General features: G+C 35.1%; 1 protein-coding gene across 4 annotated transcripts; it reads right to left on the reverse strand.

Moving 5' to 3' along the window:
- Positions 1 to 2742: 2742 nt before the first annotated feature.
- LOC110378703 (annexin B11) lies at positions 2743 to 23654 on the reverse strand. 4 transcript variants are annotated; one of them, XM_021338068.3, is made up of 9 exons: positions 23374 to 23654; positions 22349 to 22825; positions 19570 to 19746; positions 13871 to 14075; positions 9516 to 9595; positions 9096 to 9168; positions 6494 to 6667; positions 4761 to 4942; positions 2743 to 4372 (listed from the first exon to the last, which is right to left on the reverse strand). In XM_021338068.3, the coding sequence occupies exons 1-9, from the start codon at positions 23389 to 23391 to the stop codon at positions 4316 to 4318; spliced, it is 1443 nt and encodes a 480-aa protein (XP_021193743.3). In that variant the 5' UTR covers positions 23392 to 23654; the 3' UTR covers positions 2743 to 4315. The 4 variants fall into 4 exon arrangements, with proteins under 4 accessions (XP_021193743.3, XP_021193744.2, XP_021193746.1 ...); XM_021338069.3 differs by having other exon boundaries at positions 22670 to 22825; positions 23374 to 23653; XM_021338071.3 differs by lacking the exon at positions 22349 to 22825 and having other exon boundaries at positions 23374 to 23653.
- Positions 23655 to 24490: the final 836 nt, after the last annotated feature.

Consider the following 24490-nt stretch of genomic DNA (forward strand, 5'->3'; position numbering starts at 1 on the left):
AGCATATTTTTCAGAATATTGAATAAGAGTGAAACCAGTTTATCTCAGGACTCCTGGGGTAGATTTCGAAATGCTTTGGTCTGGGACCTAATATAAGCCTATGGAACATTACACACACTATGCAGTTACTGTGGGCAAAACTTGAGCCCGACTACTATACACAGAATAGCATTGTCCTTTACACATGTTACAAATACATAGACAGAGACTTAGAAAATTAACATAATTCAAACATAACATCACGACTTTTATTCCCCAAAGGGGTAAGCATAGGTTAGAGAAGTAAAAGACAGGAGAATATTACAGTCCACACAGTTATTAATCCCATTGTTATGCCTGTTGTCGAACATTAGGCACTTTTCCAGACTCCGTGTTATGAGAATTTCGAAATTGAAAAACCCAATAATTATTGCCCGATACGGGAATCAAACCCAATACCTTGTGGCGGGCAGTCATACTCGCGGCCCCTAGACCAACGAAGCAGTTCGAACGTTAATTTTAATGATTTTTCAACTATAATTGAAAAGCAGAGAATCGTATCTTATTTTTTTAACGGAGCATACAGCCGTATGTCTATGATACGTCTTTATACTTTTATTAATTGTTATATTTAAACCTCGCATATGGTCTTAAGAATAAGTTACGACTCCTAGAATTAAATTATTGAGTAGTATAAAGTCGTAACTGACCACAGTACACGTATGATTACAGCGCATAAAGTCGTAACATACACGTTTCGACGTTTTGCGTGGGACGGCTAGAATACGTCGATTGGCATACGACGTCGGTACTGCGCTCTGATTGGCCGTCCTCGCTCCAATCGATCGGAGCATACAGTCGGAACTATCCGCGCGACTTTATGCGCGGCAGAACATTGTTGTTAAGACCATTATCCATTAAAAAACTCACTATTTATAGAAGATATTAAAATTTGGATTTTAGTAATACGTAATAATAATTAAGATTATTGTAATGGTGCAAAAAAACGATTTTTGTAAAAAAATGTGTTCCGACCTTCTGCGTGGGAGGCGTCGATATTGTTTTAGTTGCCTTAAGAAAATATTGACGCGGCAGATGCCTGTGTCGGAAGACTACCCCAGTATGTTGCCTTGATTGCAAGATGTTTTACTTGCCAACCTTTTAGTCACAATCTCAATCAAAACTTCGAGAAGATGTAAGTCCTCAGGTAAAGGTTATATATTCCGTTTTTATTCTATTCTAGATAGGTTACCTAAACTGATAGATGTTGTGAATAGAAGTGTTCTAGCGAGTGTGGTGGAAACATGGGAAAATACCTAATAAACTTTTTATTGGGAAGTACCTAAATGAGAAATATTAAATGTGTGAATGAACGGACGTGGTTACTCTTTCTTTAATTGCTGAAAAACTGCTGAACGGATTTTAATGATCACTGATAAGTTTCAGTGATATTGTCATCGGAATACCTTTTTATCCGGATGCGGAAAATAGTCCTCGAAATGCAGATAAAACCCCGTTGAACAGCTAGTGTTGAATAAATTAACCCCGTGACAATGAGTTAATTTTGAAGTAGGTAACACCTGCATGATAATGCCTATCATCAGACAGCTTTGTTCAATCTATTTGGTAATTAATCACATGCTCATTATGAACAATAATTATTTACGTTTCATTTCGCAAATCCTCACGTTTTGTGAGTATATTAACTGTAGGTTTCATGACTGTTTCGTAATCACACTGTCATCGGTCATGAAAAATTAAGCTTATGTATAATTTAGATACCTTTTTGTACTTAATTTTAGTACCTGGGTACTTATTAACCCCTTGTAGGTATGTGAGCAGATCTAATTCTTTCTTCTTCTATTGTTCTCTAAATTGCGGCATTCAAGAGTTTAAAATAGATTAATTACTACTACGTTATATAAAAGTACGTACGTACCGTACGTACAGACACTGACTGAGCTTAAAGCTTGCTTAAAAGCTTTGCCATTAAAATCAGATAGCAATGGACTCTGGCTGCCTATGTCCACAGTAAATTTATAGACAAGAAAAACAAAATTAGACTCAAAAATCTCGTATAGACTGTTTTGACTTTAGAAAACATTTTCTTTTCTCAAAGGGAAATTAAGTAGTAACATATTAATTTAGTTCGTTACATACATACCTCACTTATCAAAAGTTTTAAAGTTCATTGTATCTCAACAAGTTCTCCCAAACTGCTTTGTATGCTCCATCCAACAACCACTTCAATTTGAACTCGTTCATACATTTATTTGATCTGAATAATAGATCAGTGTGAGTGCACTTCCCAGTTCAATTCACTCAACAGTTACTCTGTAACGTTTGTAGCGTTTATAGGGCAATTAAATCGCGTTCTCAACGCTTCTGACGAATACAACTTTGTTAGACGATAGTTCAGAATTTAAAATAGGATTTTGAGAAGTACTCTGATTGATTGAGTTCGATAAACTATTTATTTCTTTATAGGCATTTGACTTAAAATAAACAATATTGACTAGATGGCGGGACGTAGTGGCGAAAGACGAAGGAGTGCCAGGTATCCGAGAGCGATGTCACAGATAGAGAGAAGTGGAGGAGGCCAATTACGAAAGCTGACCCCAGCAGCACCATGTGGGAAACATAGCAGGAAAGAAAGAGAAACAATATTGATAATCGTGATGCATACTTAAATAGAGTACCTAGGTGTAAAAACTTATTAGGATAACTTCATTTATTGTGGTAGGTATTAGGTAAATAAAACCATTTATTCGACTTATACATCATTTATAATGTAAATTACACATCTTTAAGTGTAGAAAATACATAACTTTGTCGGGCATAAACGGGGAATACTCTCATTTTAACAATAAACGCTCAGGCAACAGTAGATAGGCACAATTAGAGAGATTTCAAGCACCGATCAAGCAAATTTTACAAGCTTATTTTAGGCACGATTATCATGAAATTCTTATTAATTATATTCCCACTTTTCAGAACTTTAAAACAGCTGATGACCTCATTTGTAACGCGTGAGACAAATCTTGTATAAAATCAATTAATATTGTGTAAAATCAGTACAAGCATTTATTTATATTGAAAATATAATTATATTTAAATCTATTGTCTAGTTTGTGAGGTGGGAGAGGTAGTAAAAATCTTTTTTTTTTAGTTTCCAGTAAAAACTTTGTAAATTACCTCTATTCGTAGAAAATATGTTGTGAGTGTAAGTGCTATAGAATAATAAAAATTAAACATTGGACATTTAAAAACTCTTATGACAAACAGGAACTTCGGTGCATGAATGCAGTATATTTTCAGTTAATAGTGTAAATGATAATGTAGCCAGAAACCAGATGAATAAATAAACTATGTTGTAATAAAAATAAAGAAACCGTCTTTTCATTTTATTATCTTGATACGTAAATGCAAACAAGGATTAATTGGTATAAATATTATTAACTGATTTAAATCAACTTAACTGTCTTCTTAAAACATATTGTAGGTATTTTAACTTGAAGATATTGTGAAAGGCTTAAAACTAAACATTGAAAGAACTACATCTACAACATACAAAATATTTCTTGTACGTATATTATAAAAAATGTATGAAAAAATGTGGGGCAATATTCTTTACTCTTAAAAGAGGTATTATTATAATTTTCAGACATCATAAGTCGAAGGCACGTTTACATTAAGAATGTAAGTATGAAAAAAAAAACTATGTATATCCAATAATAAACAATTGTATATCAAAACATTTAAAATCGTAGTCTTCATAATATTTTTAAATTTTAAATAATTTTATAAATATATCAATACTTTTTGCTGAGATTTTTTGTTATCAGATCACGCGAATGAATCGAATATTTTAATGTAGTATTATGAAACATACCCTTATCGGCGGTCGGGTAAAAAAGTAGTCATGAAAAAACACTATGGAATAATCATAAGAAACATGAAAGTAGCTTAATTAATAAAGCTAAGTATTTTTATGCGATTTCAAATGTAATTTTGTAACATTTTTTTTATAATAATTTTTAAATTTGTTTTTGTTGGCTGTTCTTAATATTTGGCAACCCTTAACATTTCGCCTCAATACAATAAGAAACTTGATCAGATCGATTAAAACTTTAAAAAGGCCAATTGACGCATAAAGTCATACATAGACACATTCAAAAAGTATAGAAAAAACTTACATTTAAAAAACATTGAGATACTTCAGACGAACTTACAAATAAATGTGAATGACATCAAATAACTATGGAGTCTGAGATAAAATGTATGAATCTTAAATATTGATGTACTTTATAAGCCGAGGGCCTGGCCGGCTGGTTACTTAGTACAGGCCCAGGAGACCCAACAAACACTTTTTGTAGTGGCCGGAGCAGTCACCCTGGAAAACAGAAATAGTAAAGGTTAAATCACCATTGATACAAAAGTGGGTCGCAAAATGTAGGAAAATAACCGCGAGAGGGAACGTATTTTCTGTTCAAAACGCAAACTTTGTCCTCTGTCCGTCGGGGTCGGCTTCCAGTCTAACCGATGCAGCCGAGTACCAGAATTTTACATTTAGCGACTGTCTATCTGACCTCCAAAACTCAATCATCTGAATAACGCGATATACTTGGGAACAAGTGATATGTTCAAATGGCAGCCGGTACAAAAACTTATTTTAACATACATGGCAACCCTCCACGAATCCACTGCGCCAAGTTTTGCTTAGCCTCCACACAAACACTCTAAAACCACCTCACTATAAACAAATAACAACAAAAACCCACCTCAATCCAGCTCTGCAGCGTCTCCCCGTACTTGGACTGGAACATGTCGGATATATCGCCGAGATCGATCTCGCTCCGCGTCACCATGACGCGGATGAGCTGGCGGTCGTTGGTGCCGAGACCCTTCATCGACTTGTGGAGACGTTCCGCGAAGAATAAGGGCTTGTTGCGCACGATTTTCACTGGAAAGTGCAAAGAAAAAAAATATTAATGATGTTGTCTTATATTGTGTTATTGTGAGATTTTGTGCTTAATTAAGTGCTTGTTTAAAAACTGATCTGCTCCTCTTTGGTATAGTCTGGACTGTGAGTAAGCATGACAACATTTCGAAATGTTTTATTTACTGTATTTAATAAAACCAAATGAACTGGCTATTACTAGAAGTAGTGTTGGCAGATAGCTGTTATGTAAAATCGGGGAGTGGAGTCTGAGCCTAAGTTTTGCACCCCATTTATGCAAGGAAACAAATTCTGTTAGACTATACCTTAACAAAACTGAAACCAACAACGCTTGTAACTTAGACAAAGCATTCTATGTGGTCTTGTAATTGTCATTATATTTCTTTACGTAGTAGACACCTCAAATATCAAATATCATTTTTAACCCCCGACGCAAAAACGACGGGGTGTTATAAGTTTGACGTGTCTGTGTGTGTGTGTGTGTGTGTGTGTGTGTGTATGTGGCATCGTAGCTCCCAAACGGATGATCCGATTGTAATGCGGTTTTTTTTGTTTAAAAGGTATGTCAGTCGGGAGTGTTCTTAGCTATGTTTGGTGGAAATCGGTTCAGGTCTTCAAGGTCATCAGCTCGTTTGCTAGATGTGATAGGAATGTTACACGCTCAGTTTACTTGCAAGTATATGTGGGATCTGAAATTTGAAACACTAATGTCTTTTGGAACCACTGAGCTGGTCTGCTGTTAGGGCACGAAGGTAGGAGACGTAACCCTGAACTGCCTTTTAGTAAACCCATCGAGTTTGGGCTCGTTGAATTTGTCTTGACGAGTTCTCTTCATGTTTCTGATTGACGAGAACCTGAAGCTGGAAATGGGATGTGGCGGATGAAACCCTGGAATGCCGGAATGAAACGGATAAACCGATTTACATTTTTGCTGAAAATCTAGAATGTCCAAAGGTTTATCTTTATTGTTTCTCAATCTGTGCAATTCTCCCAGAGCCAGTTTGTCATGAGGATTGTTAAACAGCTTCCTTTGGCGGAGATCGCATATAGCGACCCCATCTTAAGATAAAATAAATTAAATGAAAGAAGGAAAAATTAAGGAGCTCCTTTAAAAAGCATGAAATAAAATTAAATTATAAATTTAAAAACCCCGACCCAAAAAGTACGCAATAATTATGACAAAAGGTTAAAACGCTAAACCCTATAAAAGCAAAAATAACTTTTAACACTACGTAAACTAAATTTTGACGTGTCGGGGGACCGCTTTTTACCTTCATTAATACTTACATAAATCAAATGATACCTACCTAATTACAACATTCGTTTAAAAAAAAAACACATAGGTATCTAAAGTAATGAATTAGAGCGGTCCCCCGACACGACAAAATTTAGTTTACGTAGTGTTAAAAGTTATTTTTTGCTTTTTATAGGGTTTAGCGTTTTTAACCTTTTGTCATAATTATTGCGTACTTTTTTTGGGTCGGGGGTTTTTTTAAATTTATGTTTAGACTAGATACTTTAATTAAACGACTGTTTTATCCAACAGATACATACCAATAGCCCTCAGAGCCTTCTCAAGGTCACCGGAGAACTCGGCCTTGATGGCGTCATCGATGTCATGTCCAGTGAGGAACTGGTACTCCTGGAAGATGGCCTTCAGCTGCGGGAACGAACGCGAGCAGAGCACGGCGTTGAACACCGACTCGTCCGTACCGAGACGCAGTTCACCTGAAAAAGTAAGGGTGAAGGATTAAGTGGGTGATATTTTAGGGTAGGTACAGATAAAGGTAGTAGAGTATCTGTAAAAATTCTTTAATAGATTTTCGATTTTATCTCTTAAGTGTAAGGTTCAGTGTTAATTGGAAATAGACAATAAATTATATACATTAAATTATTTGTTTCAAGTTTAGAAACAGCTAAATTGAAAAAACAATACATATTGCTGTTACGGGAAGTTAAGACAGTTTATCCGAATTATAAAACTATAACTTATATTTATTTTGTAATCGGCTGTACATAACAGTTTTACTCGTACAAATCTTTTTTTAACGCGACCTTGATGAGAAGCCAGGAAATAAACAAGTCAAGATCAAAGTTATTTTTTGTCAATATCTAAAGACTTGCCGCTGTGCAAAAATTTCCTCTGTACATTTGTATAAATAAAAGAAAAATAAATTTTAATTTGATACAGAATAGGTAATTGTCCAACAAATTAATGTGTGTATGTAATTTTTTTATTGCCTAATATCCAATATAAATGATGTATTGATAAACCTTTGCTTATCAGTACACATGAATACCAATCGATCAAAAACAGCAATCGGTCAGCGCACTCCCAATGACTCAAATGACTCATTCGGACTAAAAATATAAATAAACATGAACTATATTTACGTCATAACATCATTCACTCTCATTTGTTTTAGTTATACGAGGAATTCTCAGTTCAGTGAGTGAACTCATGACGTCATTATTCAGTGACGTATTTTAGACTTGACACAGATCTACCTACGTCAGACAACACTCATCCTTGTTGTGCAATAACAATGTGGCCTCACTTAAAAGACATGTTATTAAGTGACGTATGCAAGACATATAAGAAAAAAATCTGTCTATGGAGTTTCTTGCCGGCTCTTCTCCATGAGACCAACTTTTTGGAACCGTGCAATGTGACGTTTCATAGGAGCCTGCAAAGGCCTATTTGAAACAAAAACATTTGGCCTCATTTATACAAGACATGCTAGTTAGTGACGTATATAAGACTTAACGTGACGTGTCAAACAAACTTCAGACAAGAATGATTCTTCCTAGGTTGCAATAAAAATAATGCCACCTCATTCAAACGAACTTAACAAAGGTATTTCATAAGAGTATGAGTAATACTTTACTCCATATACGTCAAAGGTTCAGTACATTTGAGATGAATCATGAACATTAAATTAGCTATGATTAACAGATAATGAGTGCGTTAATCATTTTTTTTTAATAACTAACAGTGAGATGCTGAGGTCATGGCCAGAAGTTTTGGGCATACGGCTTTGATGAGATCATAGATCACTGTTCAACAGCGTTTCGTAGAAAAATAGTCCGTAAACTACTTACAATAAAATATGATATTATAATACTGCCCGTTTCAGATTGAAGTTCATGGTTAAAATATACTTTTATACCGTTCAATTGCTGTAGTAAATTATAATGTAACACAATAAAAAACCTCTCATATTAAATCATTACTCATGTTCAAATAAACAACTACAGAGAACCACATTAATTTGTTAAACCTAATTAAGTAGCAGCTGTCACAATTTTAAATCCTTAATTTAGAAGCTCAAATTACCATCAATTATTCACTTCGGCCATCTCACATACATAATAGTTTGTTGGTATACATATAGCGTATAGTTGAATGCTCTTGAACTTTGGTTCACAAAAGAACGAATGGCAACAGTTGGTTTTAATCGAGATCTATCCTTTTATCTGTTATTGTTACAAGGACATCGCGAGTAGTGTTTTTGTGATTCTAGAATTGAATCATGTTTTGTACACATTATTTAAAAACATGCATGATATAAAAATAATAAATGACATGTAAAATATGTTTAAAAATATAAAACTACACAGATAAGGAAAGTGTATCGCATCCGTCCAGACGCAATTAAATTGCAGCATTTGGTCATAGGCTCGGATTTAAAACAAAACTTAAACGCTTTCTGATTTTATTTTATTGAACACAAATAGTTTTTTTTTTCATTGAAAACTCCGTCTTCTGCCATCAAAACTAATACCATATGTGGAAGTTTTTTGCGGACATGATACTTATATAGTTATGTAGATAATATCAAAGGTACATCTCATAAAATTAACACCTTTCTGTGCCTCCGTATATGTCACACACGTGATTGACTGCGATAATTTTAAAAGTAAACGGCCTTGTTTACTATTTGATGTTGTTGTGAACGTTACTTGATACTATTTTCTGAACAAACTGATGAAAAATTAAATTAAGACATACTGGATTTAACTTTAGGTCAAGGTTGCCGAAATCTTGCAGTATTGTTTTGTATTTTAAACTGATTATTGTCATGTTAAAAATACTTAATTAAGTGTTATTTCATTTTCGCCTCTATATTTAAAGGAATAGGGTTCAAAATCTTACCAGCTTGAAGCAAACTCCTGGCGTCTTCCCTAGCCTTGTCGACGTCAACGTGGAAGTCCTCAGATCTGTTACCCTGGAAATTACACAAATAGGTTTTATTAACATGGTTCAAAGCTTTCTAGTTGCTTTCACTTATTATTTTCAAATAAAATGACGACCAAGCATAGATAGACATTTTTTATCATTTAAAAGACCAAGTAATTCCTGCATACCCTCCAAAACAACTCTCTTAACAAGAGAACAGTATGTTTTCTAGACATATAGATGTTTTATCTCTCGAAAGTGAGTCGCATTTGTGTTTACACAAAACATTGGCTGGCAACATGCTGTCTGACTTATATAATAACGTCAGTCAAACCAACCGACCGTGAAAACGTTTCGTCCAAATCTCCACTTAGCTATAACAAACACAATATTTACCATAGACAGTGATGTCATCAGCCTCTTGAAGTTCCCAGATGTGTCACCACGCAGATCGTCTTCAAGGAGGGTTCCGTACACTGAGGAAAGAAAATAACAAACAATTAATCAATCATTATTCAAGTAAATACATATGTCTCATAAGTCACAACTGAATAATCTGGGAGTAAGGAAAGATGAGCAGAGATTTCATAAGGCAGGTAGGACAGACTCCTTCTACTTTTATACACTTACATATATTTTTTGAATAATAATAAAGTTTATTGATCCACAATTACATAAACAAATCACTTCTTAATGTAAATGAGGTAGATTTATACAAAGCTACGCTGTTACTACTTCACCAGAGAGGTATCTGTTCTATGGTCCCTGACCCTGGCGGTGCCTGTATCTTGGGGACCTAATTTCTAACGACATTGAGGTTCAAATGCGATCAGTTACGGATGAACTAAAGAGGCTATGATATCTTGGTCATCATTTTGTTCTCTGTGTCTGGGACCTAACTGTGACGTAAAATGCACGCTTGAGTAGAGCACCTGTCTTTTCGCACATTCTTCGTCACTTCGTCAGTCTAGTCTAAACTAAAACAAAGGTGTATGCGACATGATTACAAAGACTGTACTCAGTATAGGACAATGATTGTTGATCTTTTTTTATTTGTATGCAGGAGTCATATTTCTTGGGAAAAATAAATGTTATAGTAGAACAAGAGTACAATGACACGGTTCCATATTGACTGATTTTGAAGGATAAGAGGTCATTAATCTAGTTCTACTCTGGACAGTGAAATGAATACCCTTTGTGGAAGAAATGTCACAGATATAGATGAAATCGATAAGAAAACAAGGTTGCGAAAGGGAAATTATACGTGGGTTCGAGCCACAACTCTTGGACCATAGCCAAAAAAAGTTTGAAAACGTGTACGCTAAAACTGATAGTATTTTGTTTTAGGCGGCCAAATGTATCTAGTTTCTAGCTAATGTATTTTTAATAGAACAAATATGTATGAATAATGATCGTTTATTTATACGCTTTGTTTATTTTATCGAATTAATTTCTCGAAGTAACGTCACAACTTGGAGTTCTGCCCATCTCGTCAATATACTGGGAATTGCAAATCTGTCGTACTAAGAAATGTGGGTATTCCCCCAGAGAGATTATTCACTTTATTTTCCTATTAATCAGATACTATGAAAATAGCCACACTGGTTTGCATGTTACATACAAAGTAAAAGGAAACTGCTCGTTACTTAATTAAACATTCTTACATTTCTCATTTACTCTAACTAACTGGGACAGCGAGTGGTTGATTGACGACCCACTCCCACTTATGCAAAGGAGGCCTGAGCTAACATAAAAAAAATACAGACCGGTTACACTCTCTTGGCTAATTTAAAAAAGAAAAACAAACTAGTTTTCTTTGAAATGATCTCCCAAAACATCGAAAGACCTAACCTAACTAACCTAACATTTTTTTTTTCGAAACAATACATTCGGAGCACATGACAACAGGCCGCTTTTCCTTCCGCCGATAACAAGGCAATGTTAACGAAATTGGTGTAAACCGATTGGAAGTCCGAACACGCAACCCAAGGCTACTTTTGACAGGCCATTAAGCAAAATCAGGCAATTCATAACTGAGGCTCCGAAAAGCCTCAGTGACGTCATATCGTGACTTAACATCCACTTTTGGCTACGATCCAAATATTGTTCCGGCTTGCTGAATAATCGACGTTATACGTAACTGTTGTATTTTTTTATATGGGAGTTACTGTAGTACACATACTACGGAACCTAGTACATGATTCGCAATGGAAGAAAAGGTACCTACCTTGATTATGTGGTAGTAATAATCGGTTGGATGACAATACTGATCTTAGCATGCAGGTTGAGCACTACAAAGACTTTAATTGCAATAATCAAAGCAAAGACTGAATGTCTTTCTAATAACAGGGTTTTTATCAGTGTTTGCATTAGGCACAGCTGTAGTCAGTAGTGTGTTGACGAACGAGGTTTTTTTTTGTGGATTCTGTGATAATATAGATTTGGACCAGCGCCAACGCGTCTGTCTAGGCAGCCTGATATCGTTTGAAAGAACGCAGAAACGTCTTGATAACGAACACAAAAATATTTTTTGAAATATCCTCAGTGTAATGGGAACTAGTTGCATTTGCAGATCTAATTATACGATACGAATTTTCATAATACGAATACCCCTGGAACGTTTCCTTTGAATTGGATACCTACGAAGAACAGAAGATTTAAATAATTAATTAATAATTTAATTACGAATAGTAAATATAAATTTAATAATACATTTAAAAAATTACCATATTAAAGTTTTAAATAACGGACGCATTAACTTCAATGAGACAGGAAAAATTAAGTTATGGGGGCAATTGTAACACTAGTAAAAATAGTTAGGGTATATTTCGGAATACCTAGGATTAACAATGGTCTCATCGTATCCATTAACGCCAAGTACAATTGTACTGAATCGGAACTCAGGAACGGTGTTATTTTAGGCGCGGTTGAAGGAAACCATTCATTAGATGTAACATCACACGTACAAGGACGAGTGAGCGAGAAACTTCAAGTTTTACACCAATTCACACGATTTCATACCAATCGTGTATTGTTCTAGATTGGTTGTATCCTCTGTTTGATTATTATACGGGTTCTTGTGGTAAATAAACTGGTATTGGTCGATTCTCAAGTTCATTTACCGTCACTTTATTGGTGCGAAAGGGCCCAGACTCTTAGCGAAGCGGAAGTTTTTAAAGGAACCAATAGAATTTGAAGAGGGCAAACTCCTTCCTGATTGGGAGATTACTTATTTCTTAGACATAGTAACGAAGTCAGACGTTATTCTTATTATTATTTTTTCTAGAAAACAAATGGCAGCCTCGTATATAAATTAGCAGCAATCATTCGGGGAGAACGATAGCCAAATTCAATTACAGAAATAAAATGATTACAGAATTTTTTAATCGAAACGACACGGGTCGAAAGTCAACAGCTGTCGTACGATAGCTGACATCACACCACTGACCGTTTAAAAGTTCGAGCGAGACGCAAGATCTTGTACAATTGAGGAAAACGTATGATGCCTAAACCCCTTAGCTACAGTTCGTATTATGTAAAAGGAAGTATAAGTTATTTTTCATTAAGTAGTTCCACTTAAAACTAATCACATGGAATACAAGGAAATAAAGAGTGATTCAATTATACAAGTTACATCATGCATTTCTTTGATCCAAAGGCATAATTGGAACTTATCAGGAACATTATGAAGACCATTAAAAGTTATGTAGGTAACTTTGACACAAAACCGACACAAAAATTGCCCATGCCACGTTTAAGTCTCATGTAAAAGGGAATGCATATAAAGAGGACCACCAACGAGGTCCAAAACGAAAACTTTAGAGTGATTTAAAGAAGGGGAACTTTACAACTTTTAGTATATTACAAAGTACATACTCTGTGCCTTGTGTACTACTTCGCTCAAACATGAATTGGAACCAATACTTACCATGTATGTTTAACACGCATAACACCTGAGTTATTTGAAGGACACGTTTGAATATGTATAGATGTCTACTACAAACTTAAGTGCTAGCGCATGTAATTTATCAAAGTGCTCCAATCAATTAGTGCTCTTTTACTTCAAGGTTTCATAAATAATATAATAACTGACATCAAAATTCTTCAGATAAGTAAGAATGTACTCTTGATATGCATGACTGTTTATACCAACAATGACACAGAAATAGCAAAAATACGACGAACATTGCTTGACTTTATTTACAGTTCTGCCTTTACATCAGTGTATATCCTTATTTACACCTACGACACTTCATTTTCAAGAATAGATTTCAGTACGGTTACATTATCCCTGAGTAATAAAGTCTATGTTTTATATGCGTCACTGCAGACTTTTGTTGGCAGAAGAGGTAAGCTCATGCTGTCACAAAAGATCAGACTACCTCAGGACGGGGGCTTTAGATTCCTACCCTATGTACTTTACGATTTTCTTTTAAGGAATGATGAACCTTTTTAAGATGTTATACATATATATTATTTTTATTAGTATAAAGTTGCACATTTGCCCTACCCCATCAAATCACTCTTTCACTCTAAGGTTGGCTGGAAGAGAACCCAACACTGGGTTAAGCTCGCCAATGTACATTATCTCTCTGTTTGCAGTGGGTCAAATGTATTTATGTGTGCAATAAAGAATAGAACCTTCATCGAATTTTGTGGTCACAACCTCATCCTAACTTCACGGTCCAAAACAAATGGCCATCAGCACGACCTAGCCCTAAAAAGTCTGTCACAAAAAAAGAAATACTCACTGGCAGTGTAAGCTTGCTTAATGACATTGATCTCGTGGTTGGACATAGTGCACATGACCTCAATGAGGACATCCTCATCCGTGCCGATGCCCGCGATGGCATCGTGGAGCTCCTTGGAGTAGAACTGGGGCAGAGGAGTCATGAGGGCCACCAGGAGATCCTCGAACTTGCCGCTGGTTTCACTCTTTAAGTCTGCTATGAGATCCTGTTGAGAGAAATGGTTGAATAAGTGCATTGTTCTTTTAAAACGACAATACTAGACACCCAAAAGAATAATCTCATAATAGTATTATATCCTAGGGGAGGTGTTCCGAAGTCCAAAATATCGATCTGTTTACTTGTGACTAGTTTTGTTGTGTACGTAGTAAACTTTTATGGAGTAGCGAGTTACCCGAGTAGCGGAAGGTTTTATGTCGCGGAAGTAACATAAAAGTATTTTTTTCTTTTTCTGCAGTTTCAATCATTTTACCTAAGCAACAAAATAATAATTTCCAAAAAAACTTCAAATCAAGTGATACCACGAAGCAGCTATTTATTTGAGTTACTCCAACGACCATTAACATTAATGAAATTACACAGTTACTCACAAATGCTACAGAAAGCCTATTAGCTAAAGGGCTATCTAGCCTATAAGCTTATCTATACGTACTAATTTAAGAGTTCTTTCTACGAATGGTCGAGTAAACATGCGTATTTACAACTTTCAGGGAATGGCGATCGATGAGACCTCGTCATCTATCAAGGGGTGCCTAATGTCAACTTGGTGCCAAAAATCCGCGAAGAAAATTGATCGGACACATCTGTCTGGTTGGGCCTTTGTAGATAAGAGGAAATTCTACTAAATAATTAAGATATTATACTTGAATGAGGAAGGGGCTTATTTAATTTAAAACCAGTTTAATAAATGTTTGTTGAAGTTTTTTTGAATGGCAATCTTAGTTTTAACAACTGTATCAAATCAGCTAAACTATATGACTGTGTCTTCAATATGTGGTATTTTTAACGACTTTTTTATCAGCAGTCTACAAAATAATTTGTTATTTCCACATTCAATAATTGTAAAAGAGCAAATATAATATCAAACAGAACAAAAACTTTTCTTTGTCCTTCCTTGCCATAAAACCAGACTAAAATTGCCGTAGCTTATTTACTTTTGTCGTGTATAACACGTCCTACGCTCGCCAACACGCATGCCCAGCGCTGTTAGTATGGGCAAATCGTCCCAGATGGGAGGAGGACAGCAGTGTTGACCAGCAGTGGCCGGTTTTCGGCTGGGATATGATAAGTATCAAATTCAATAGATGATCGGGGGAAGCCTACCGATTATTTCCGTCAGAATAGGGAGTTCCCAATGTTTTGTTTTCGACGTCAAATCGATAATAGTGCTGACATCGGGTCTCGACTCCTTCCAACGTTATTTCCCAAACTCAAGTCTTGTTTGGTATTGTTATTATCATTTGATTGTAATATTTTTTATCATAACACATTTTCCTTTTACAAATAATAGTTTCTATATATACCTAATTAGCTGTTTTATAACGAAGATCGAGGGGCTTGGCTAGGATTAATCATTGAGTCCTTTTATCAGTACCTGCTGTATTGTGCATTTTCAGGAATGCTTACACAACATGTGATGTACCTAAGTACCTAAGACTGTTTTATTTCTTCATATTTATCTCGTTGAAGTTTTGAACGAAAAAAATACATATTTGGTATGTCGATACAATATCGTAAAGTACAGCTAGCAAAACCTAAAAAACTCCCTGTATATTTATTTTACATCTAAAAAACTTTGCATATTTAAATTTAAGGAAAAAAACATATTTTTCCTAGTTCAAATATGCACGTATCGCGTTTACTGGGGCACTAGTGCATAATTATATTAATTATACATTAACCGAGGCCAATGTAACAATGGTGATTAAATACGATAGCTAGGTTCCTACGTTCCAATATTCTAGCTATCTGCAGTTTTGCTTAGGTAGTAGAGATAACAATTTCACATTCCTATCTTACTGTTACAGCCATTATATCATCCCACGGTTGGGCACAGGCCTCCTCTCACACGGAGAAAGATTGAGCATTAATCAAAACGCTTGCTCAATACGGGTTGGTGAATTCAGATTATATAGTCCAGGTTTCCTCGAGATGTTTTCCTTCATCTTTTTATCAGCCATTGGTGTCCAAGATATAGATATTTAGAAAGAACAAACATAGAAAAGTTGCATTGGTGCTTGCCTAAACTGGAATAGAACCCACACCCTCATAGGCCCTCATAGCCACTACTTAGGCCACCACGACTTTTTCCTATCTTGTATGGGGCCAAAGACTATAAAACCACTTGACTGCGCATACAGTGCCCCGACGCTCGCCAAAAGTTAGTGATTTTGCGCGTACTATAAGGCTACGATCAGTACGATCCTTTAGTAGCGACCAAGTCTATGACCTGCAAACACGCTAAATTATTGAGGATTTTATTTAGTAAAAAATAAAAAAAATGCCTACATGCGCGATGAAATGGTGCGGGAAACAATCCAGGACATCTAGTTACAAAAAGAATGGCATCGGCAAGTATCAATACCAAAATTAGGCTTTGATTTAATTATATTACGAAATACCACAGGGGTCTATTTAAATTGGTGGTTGGTGAACCGCGCTCACGCTCGTTGATGTCTTTTGGAAAAGTCCCTTTCTTTCATTAAGAAATTCTAATACGTCCATCTCTTTCTTGCCCTTTGTATTCCTATCGATGAAATTCGGGCTGTTACCTTTAAGGATGAAGTGGATATCGATAATAGTAAAATATTAATTTAAAAATATATTTTATTTTGGCTAATGAGTTAATTAACTGACTATAGCGTCGTTAGAGGCAGCTGTTCTTGGTGCCTCCACAAATTACTTTTAATGTAATTTAAAATAATGCCGGCGTTTATTTAACAATGTTTTTGCCTATCTTAGTAAGTTTTTATAAAACTCATAATTTTGGAATAGTTACATCGTGTATCTATTTAAAATATATCAAGAAATATGTAGACGATCGATTATCGTTTTTTACCAAAAACAATCAGGGCCCTAAAACAATAATTCGAAAAACTTATACTAAATTAACACATTTTAAGAATCAAACATTTTCTTGTAAGGAGTTCTTTTTTGTAATAGACTGATTTTTATTAAATATTCTTATACGATTTTTATTGAGTTTTTATTACTACGATGAAATACATTTTATCGATATTTTTTAATTGAAAGAGAGCAATCCCTTGCTGAGCGTTCTCATGCAACTCGACCTTGAACTGACCAGTAGTAGCCGCGGATTATGCCGCGTCCCCCCGCCCGCAGCGGTGAGTCGTGTTCTTAGAAAAAATTGGCGAGTGCGCTCTCTAGTCGTTATTTACTTTATGTATGGGGCTAATGATGGGCTTATGTCAAAATTCCACCTCTACATACAAAACAAATTAACAGGTGCATAGAATATTGATGACGTCCGTACGGCAAAACTGAAAAAATCACATTAAAGTTTTTTTGCTTATCTAGAACACATGTTAGGCCCAAAATAAAACAGATTTTTTTATCTTCGATTTTTCTTCAAGCACTGGAGGAATGCCAACGATTCTAATAGTAATTCTAATTCGCATTTACGTAAAGTACTCATTCACAGAATAAAAGTAGCATTTCACAAATAAGCTGTTTATTTTCCTCGCATCATTTACCTACTTACTATACTTACATAATTTTTGTAGGTTAGTATAGTACCTAACTATGTAGGTATGAGTACCTATACCTACTCATATACTATAGTATATTATATATGATACCTATTTTCCTTCATACAAGTAACGATAACGAATATAAGTAATTAATTAATACAAAATTGTAGGCGTCCAGCTGCTAATACGTAAATGGGCGCTCAGCCTTTTAGTTAATTGGTAAACTATACCACAAGGACAAAAAGTTAGTCATTATTATCCTATACATATATGTAGATTGTTTGTAGTTTTGGCCTATCGCTTATAAGTATTAAATAATAAATGCCGAACAGTTTTCCTAAAAGGTATATAGGTAAACAATGAAAAATATTAAGTAGGTGAATGTGAATGCTTTTAGGTGAATAATTGTATTGATTTATTATTATTTACATAAGATCATGTTTTGATTATAATCAAAACATAAAGTACAAGAAATAATCAGTTATTATTGTCATTGCTGATTTATCATGAGGCTTTGATAATAATGAAGACAACACTACATTAGAGATACGAACTCTTATCTTAATTGAAAATGTAAACAAAGTAGTTTCGAACAATCTTTATCGTAGATAACATGACTACTATATTTTTGATAACACATAGCTCATACCAGGGGCCTGATTCTCTTAAGTTAATAATGTCAAAATTGAATCGCAATAGCAGTTTTAACCATATCGGGCATTCTGGTGCTAATAAAAGACCAATCGTATTCCAATGACATTCGATTGGTTTGCGATTGGTCTGCCATTTTGGTGATTTTAATATTTACGGTAGTTTGCTATACAATCATATTGCGATCGTAAATATTTTGCAGACTATAATGATTCATTATTGAACCACAGAAACGGATAAAAACGTTTATTTAAAAGAAAAAATAGGGGAATGCCACATACGCTTCAATCGTAATCGAGTCGGGATTGGATCGCAGTCGAATATGAATCGTATGTTGCTTGAGTAAAATTAGGAGAATCGGGCCTAAGGTAGGAACTTTTGTAAGTAAAATATCAAAGACTATCATGTCCCTCTTTTACTATTCATTAATATTCGTCAACTAATTAACAAGCTGTCATTAGTCAAAACAAAGCACGAAAATGTCAGCGTAAAAATTAGATTAATAGTTCGCGTTTAGTGTAGCTACTCTAGAATTAGACTAACCGAACAAAGAACAGCATACTATAGCTACACTTTTGCATTGTTTTCGTATCAAATAGGCATCTACTGTTAATGGAAAACAAACGCAGATCATTCTTGTGTTTTGTGAATTTGATTAGTTTATACCATATGAACAAGAATATATATACTTAAAGATTGCCAATAGAGACAGAAGATTGACAGGATAAAAAACTTATTGTAGCTTCCTAGTCACTTCAAATATTTTTGTAATTTTGGAAATAGACAAAGGCAACGTATCTAATTTTATAAAAGCGTTGGAATGAGTCTAGACGTCTAGAACGATAGGCCTTGAACTATGCCGATTACAGACATAAGCCATATGGACAACGTAACGATTTCAAACTATTATTAATGTGTGTTACTATGGCTAGACTGGACGGAATGGACTTTCTTTTCTCATGCAAGGTTCTTTTCCAAATGAATTTCATGATTAATTCTAAAGCATGTTTTCTTTTTGCACTCTCATCATTCCTATTTCCCCTTAGTATTTTTACCATAATGCCAAGTTTGAAGACTATTTTCGGTAACTTTTTTTACGCGCCGTCATTTAGGCAGTTGCAAATATTCAGGCCCAAGTTCACTGACAACGTACATATACCTACGTAAGTTTTCCTTAACAACTGTTTACCTACTACGATTTCATACATTCAATTTTGAAACAATTTTTACAAATTAAACAGTTATTTTAAGAAAACCGGACGTTTACGCTGTCGATGAACTAGAGCCTTAGACTTAACTCTCCATAATATGCAACGAACCGCCAAGAAATATAAGACTCACCTTTCCATACAGGGTTTTGAACTCGAAAGCGATGCGCAGACGTTGTTCATTGGTGCGTCTCGTTAGGCATTGGATGATGGCTTTCTCGTCTGTGCCGAAGCCTTTCATAGCTTTGCGAAGGACCGCCGCATCTTCCCGAGGGTCGAAATTGCTGACCGGTACCACTGTGGGCTTCGTCTGAAAAGGAGACTTTGGTCATACTGGGTATTTGTCATAGGCGGTTGAGAATTTTTAAGTAGGTACGGTAGACTACACATCAGTGGTAACTGTCATGCACCTTAACTCAATAGTAATAAGTACGATTTTCCTATAAAACTGTTACCACTGACCTGAAGTTGACTGTACTTAAATTATAGTAAAGTAAAATAAAAGTTGAGTGTAACGTAAGTTGATATTGCAGATTCGGCTTTTAAAATTATGATTTCGTAAGAAATTACTGTTTCTATGTTGATGATATAATGAGGATTACGAAAGCTGCAAAACGGCCTATTAGGTACATAAACAAAAACCAAGTAAAGCCATGACTTTAGTGCCATTTATATAGAGATACAAAGAGAAAAACAAATAACTTGTTTGACTAACAGCAAATTATTTAGCTTTAAGATAAAATCTAAATACAAATTAGGGCGTTTTGGCGTGGGTGTTAGTGCATTTTTGATAGAACATCGAACATAACAGCGTTAAACACACAGATATAAAGAAGCACATATTGTTATTAAGCCTAAAATGCATCGAATTTAAAACAGGTATGATATGCACTATTAACGCCTATTTAATAGCTTCTTCATGTTTCGTATATAAATCTGACTAACCGTACTACATTAATGAATCATGAACAGAAACAATAGATTTGTGAAACGATCGAAATTTTAATATTAACAGTGTAATCGTTGCAAGCATGAAGGTTGAATATTATCTGTATCGTGGGACTATTTGTATCCAGTAGGTCAGTAACAACGATAAACGGTTTGCAATTGACTTCTATGCGATAAACGGTTCACAATATTTGACTAGGCGAATCGCTTATTTAGACTTTCAGCTATGTATGTACCTGGACCTCTTATAAAGATAAGTATCTCTAACAACGTAAACACGTACTGAACAATTCCACTTGTTAACTCTAGTTATGCGTGCAACATGATTGTCTTAAGCGCATGACACAATTGGAACAAATTCGTCATTGAAACATAAAAGAAAATAAATACCGTATAACGAAACGATTTAAATCCTCGTCGTATACCCATTGATGCTCTATACGCACTGCGCATACTTGAATTCGATGTTACAGAGGACATATTAATTAATCGATATTTTTTTTCAAACCAACGGAAATAGCACAGTCACATCACTATTAAACACCATTACACGAGTAGATTATTGGTTGTGCGGCTTAGAGGTGAGACCAAAGGTGTACTTTAAGATCACATCCATTGTACTGGGGACCAATGCCAAGACTGAATCGTTGGTGGCTTTGATAAATGTACTGAGAGACGAAGTGAGCATAACAATGTAATTGCAGCAAACTGTTCCTTGAATAGAGTCACAGTACAAGTAGGTACGTCGTCAGCCTCCTGTGTTACTCTCAATAATGTTCGTCACGAATTCAAGCTGAGTTTTTTTTAAGAACACTATGAGCTTGTGACTGGCTGATTAAATTTTATATAAATTTTTGAAAATTGAAATCTAAAGAGCACCTATCCATTACGGCAGATTAAATAATTGCTTATAGTATGGTAACGTATAGTTAGATGACATACAATTTTCACTATAAATAATGATTTATAAATTACCATTAACTTGATAAAATCTAGATGTTGCAATCTTTGCCTTTGTCTACCTACTCATGTTATCTTTAATCTTCACACTATTATGGATGCAAGAAAAATACAATAATATTAAAACTACATAGCATTGTGTACTTTAAATACCTCAAAAAAATCCAGCTTCTTGCATCTCTAGAAATCTAGACTAAGAAGAGAGGGAACGAAATAAACAAAAAAATTAACAGAAGGAAAAATAATTCAAAGTGACTTTTTGTAAATAAAAAACACCCAATTACTTATTTGTCATTGCATGCATTTGCAACATTGTTATATACAAAAATAAATGTGTGAAATTATTTTATACATGTAGTTTTATGCATGATATTACGTGCACCTTTGTTCATGATATATATGTATAAAGACATACTTAATTTGGAAAAGTAAGAGGCATGAAAAAAAAATCTTAATTTATCCTAGTTGAATACAGTGTTTCTAAAGCAACATAAAAACATACTTAATATGGAAAAGTAAGAAGAATCATGAAGAAACATTGTTAAATTATCGTAGTCAAATACAGAGTTTCTAATTAAAGCAACACAAAACATGCATACTACAGAACAACCATGCACATAACTGCCATTGTTTTGCTTATCACAATAAGTAGCTTATGATCAAATTAGTGCAATAGTAATTAATACTGAAGAAATTAACAACTTCTCACACATAGAAGAAGAATAAAAAAAATAAGCGATACCTTACCACATTGGGCCAGCACACATTAGTAGTTACGGGACAATATTGTTAAATTCACAGATATCACGAAACATAAAATGTCTGAATTATAATAATAAAAATTTAATAGAGCCTAACATTGCAACATTATCAGATATATTTTATTTCCTCTTCATGTATGTAAAATTAAACCATAATATATTACCGTTATATCATACTAAGTTATGATACATTACATTTGTGCACGCCCAAGTGGCAAGGATAGTTAAGGCAGCTCAACGTACCTTTTCATATTGAGGCACGGATGACACACTGTAAGCTTGATGGCTATGTGCAGGTGACTGATACTGTTGATGCCCCTGATAATGCCCCTGGTTACCCTGAGGGTAACCTTGGCTAGCTTGCGGGTAACCCGGCTGGGCATGCCCGCCCTGCCCCGGGTAAGCACTTTGAGCAGGAGGGTACCCTTGTTGAGCTTGTGGGTACCCTGTTTGAGCAGCTTGTGGGTAACCCTGAGACGGGTACCCTTGAGCAGAATTTGGATAACCCTGATTTGTTTGTTGGCCTGGATATCCAGAGCTCTGTTGGGGATAACCCTGTGGTACCTGGGGGTAACCGGGACCGCCACCAGGCTGAGGTGCTGGGTAACCCATAGTTGGGAATCCTGGCATTGGTAATGGGTTCCCGAAGGATTGTGGGGCTGCGTTGTTGAATCCGATATTATGATAGTATTGTTGTTGTTGCGGGTTTCCAGCTTGGCCCTTGAAGGAAATTAAAAGTAATGTCAATTCATCTAGCAAAGCAAGTGCTGTGATAATGTGTGTGAATTGAAAATAATTTAATTTATATGTTTTATTTCCTGTTGTATAATTTACTCACAAATAAACCAAGTTAATTCCGATTTATAATGAGTAAAATGCCCAGAATCATGCAAGAGACAAGGTATAATATCTACAGTAATTTTATACAATTCTCTTATAATGTACTTAGTTAGATACCTATAATAACCAGCCTAGAATATCACTTGTCCTATTTTTTTAATATTGTGTTGGAACTTTATGGAAAATTCATAAACATTTCTTGAGATATTTGAAGAGGTGTTCATTCTTTTCATGTTTCACTCTTTTTGTAAGCACTGCAATACACTTTTGTGATAAACAAAACAGTGGACTCTCTAAATGCACCGATATCAAATTACCAAAAACCAAACTTTTTGCGAACTATGCCATTCATTCCAAATTTAAACACCGTGCATTACAAAAGACCCAAGCTATTACTACAACTACACAGAATAATTAAAAAAACTTACTTGCTGCCACGGATTCATTTTAATACGACTTTGTTGATGAAAAACTTATTAGACACTGAGTAAGCAAGCGGTAAATGCTAACAGAATTGCTTGTTGTGATGAATAACTTATACACGCGCCGGTGACTAATAATTCTATTGCACCATGAACACAAGAAATCTACGTGATGACGTGAGCCGGTTCCGCTACTACTTTTCAATGGGAAATCTACTTTCTGTGAGAAAGAACTTTATAATAGTGCCAGTGACCGATGAGGACGTGAATGGGACGTGACGTTTACAGTAAATGCCAAATGACAACTTTGACAACTGTATTGACAATGACAGACATGATTCGTTTCACGCAAGCACTACCGCAGCTACTGCAAATATAGCAGTAGTGCAATATTAAAAACTAATTGCAGATGGCGATATCATCGACTATACCACAAGTCTTATAATATCTTGTTCTCATCAGCAAACTCATTGGTTCTTTACTTGAAACTGCAGAATTTCTTGAATAATCTCATCTCGAATTTTAGCAATGACTAATTTGAACTCGAACTCTAAAAAAAACTTACCCGTACGTGGGAAGTTTTGTGCAAGTTGCGGAGAATTTCAAAGAGCATTAGTTAAGGTAGAATTCCGTGGGTCGCAGCTGATGCAGCCGCGACCATCGCGACGCAGCTTTCGGTTTTCATTACAATACAAATGCTTTTGAATCAGTATTTGGTAATATCCTTCTTCATTTCTACTTTTTAAAGATAGGGTCGATTGGTAATCTATTTTCATAATACAGCCACAGCAGCACGTCATCCTCCCCTTCTTCAAGGATATCCATTTTCATAGGTTACCTTTAGGTAACTGGAACAAAAAATGTTATAGTAAGTTCAACTCAGTCGTGCGCGCGGCCTTATGTGTGGGTAACCCTTGTACATATACAGTGACTTTGTATGCGTGACAAGAGGTACAGTCGGGTACAAATACAGTTATCTAGGGGTTGCATACGAGTGTTTAAAGAAAAACAGTTATTACGTAATTTAATGTTTATTTATTTATAATGATTCTAAATCGCTACTTAAAAAATCAAATGATGAATTTTCGGATTCGCTACTCTCCAAGGTGAATTATAAATTCTG

The sequence above is a fragment of the Helicoverpa armigera genome, chromosome 9 (genome assembly GCF_030705265.1).
Source record: "Helicoverpa armigera isolate CAAS_96S chromosome 9, ASM3070526v1, whole genome shotgun sequence".
NCBI classification, from domain to species: domain Eukaryota; kingdom Metazoa; phylum Arthropoda; class Insecta; order Lepidoptera; family Noctuidae; genus Helicoverpa; species Helicoverpa armigera.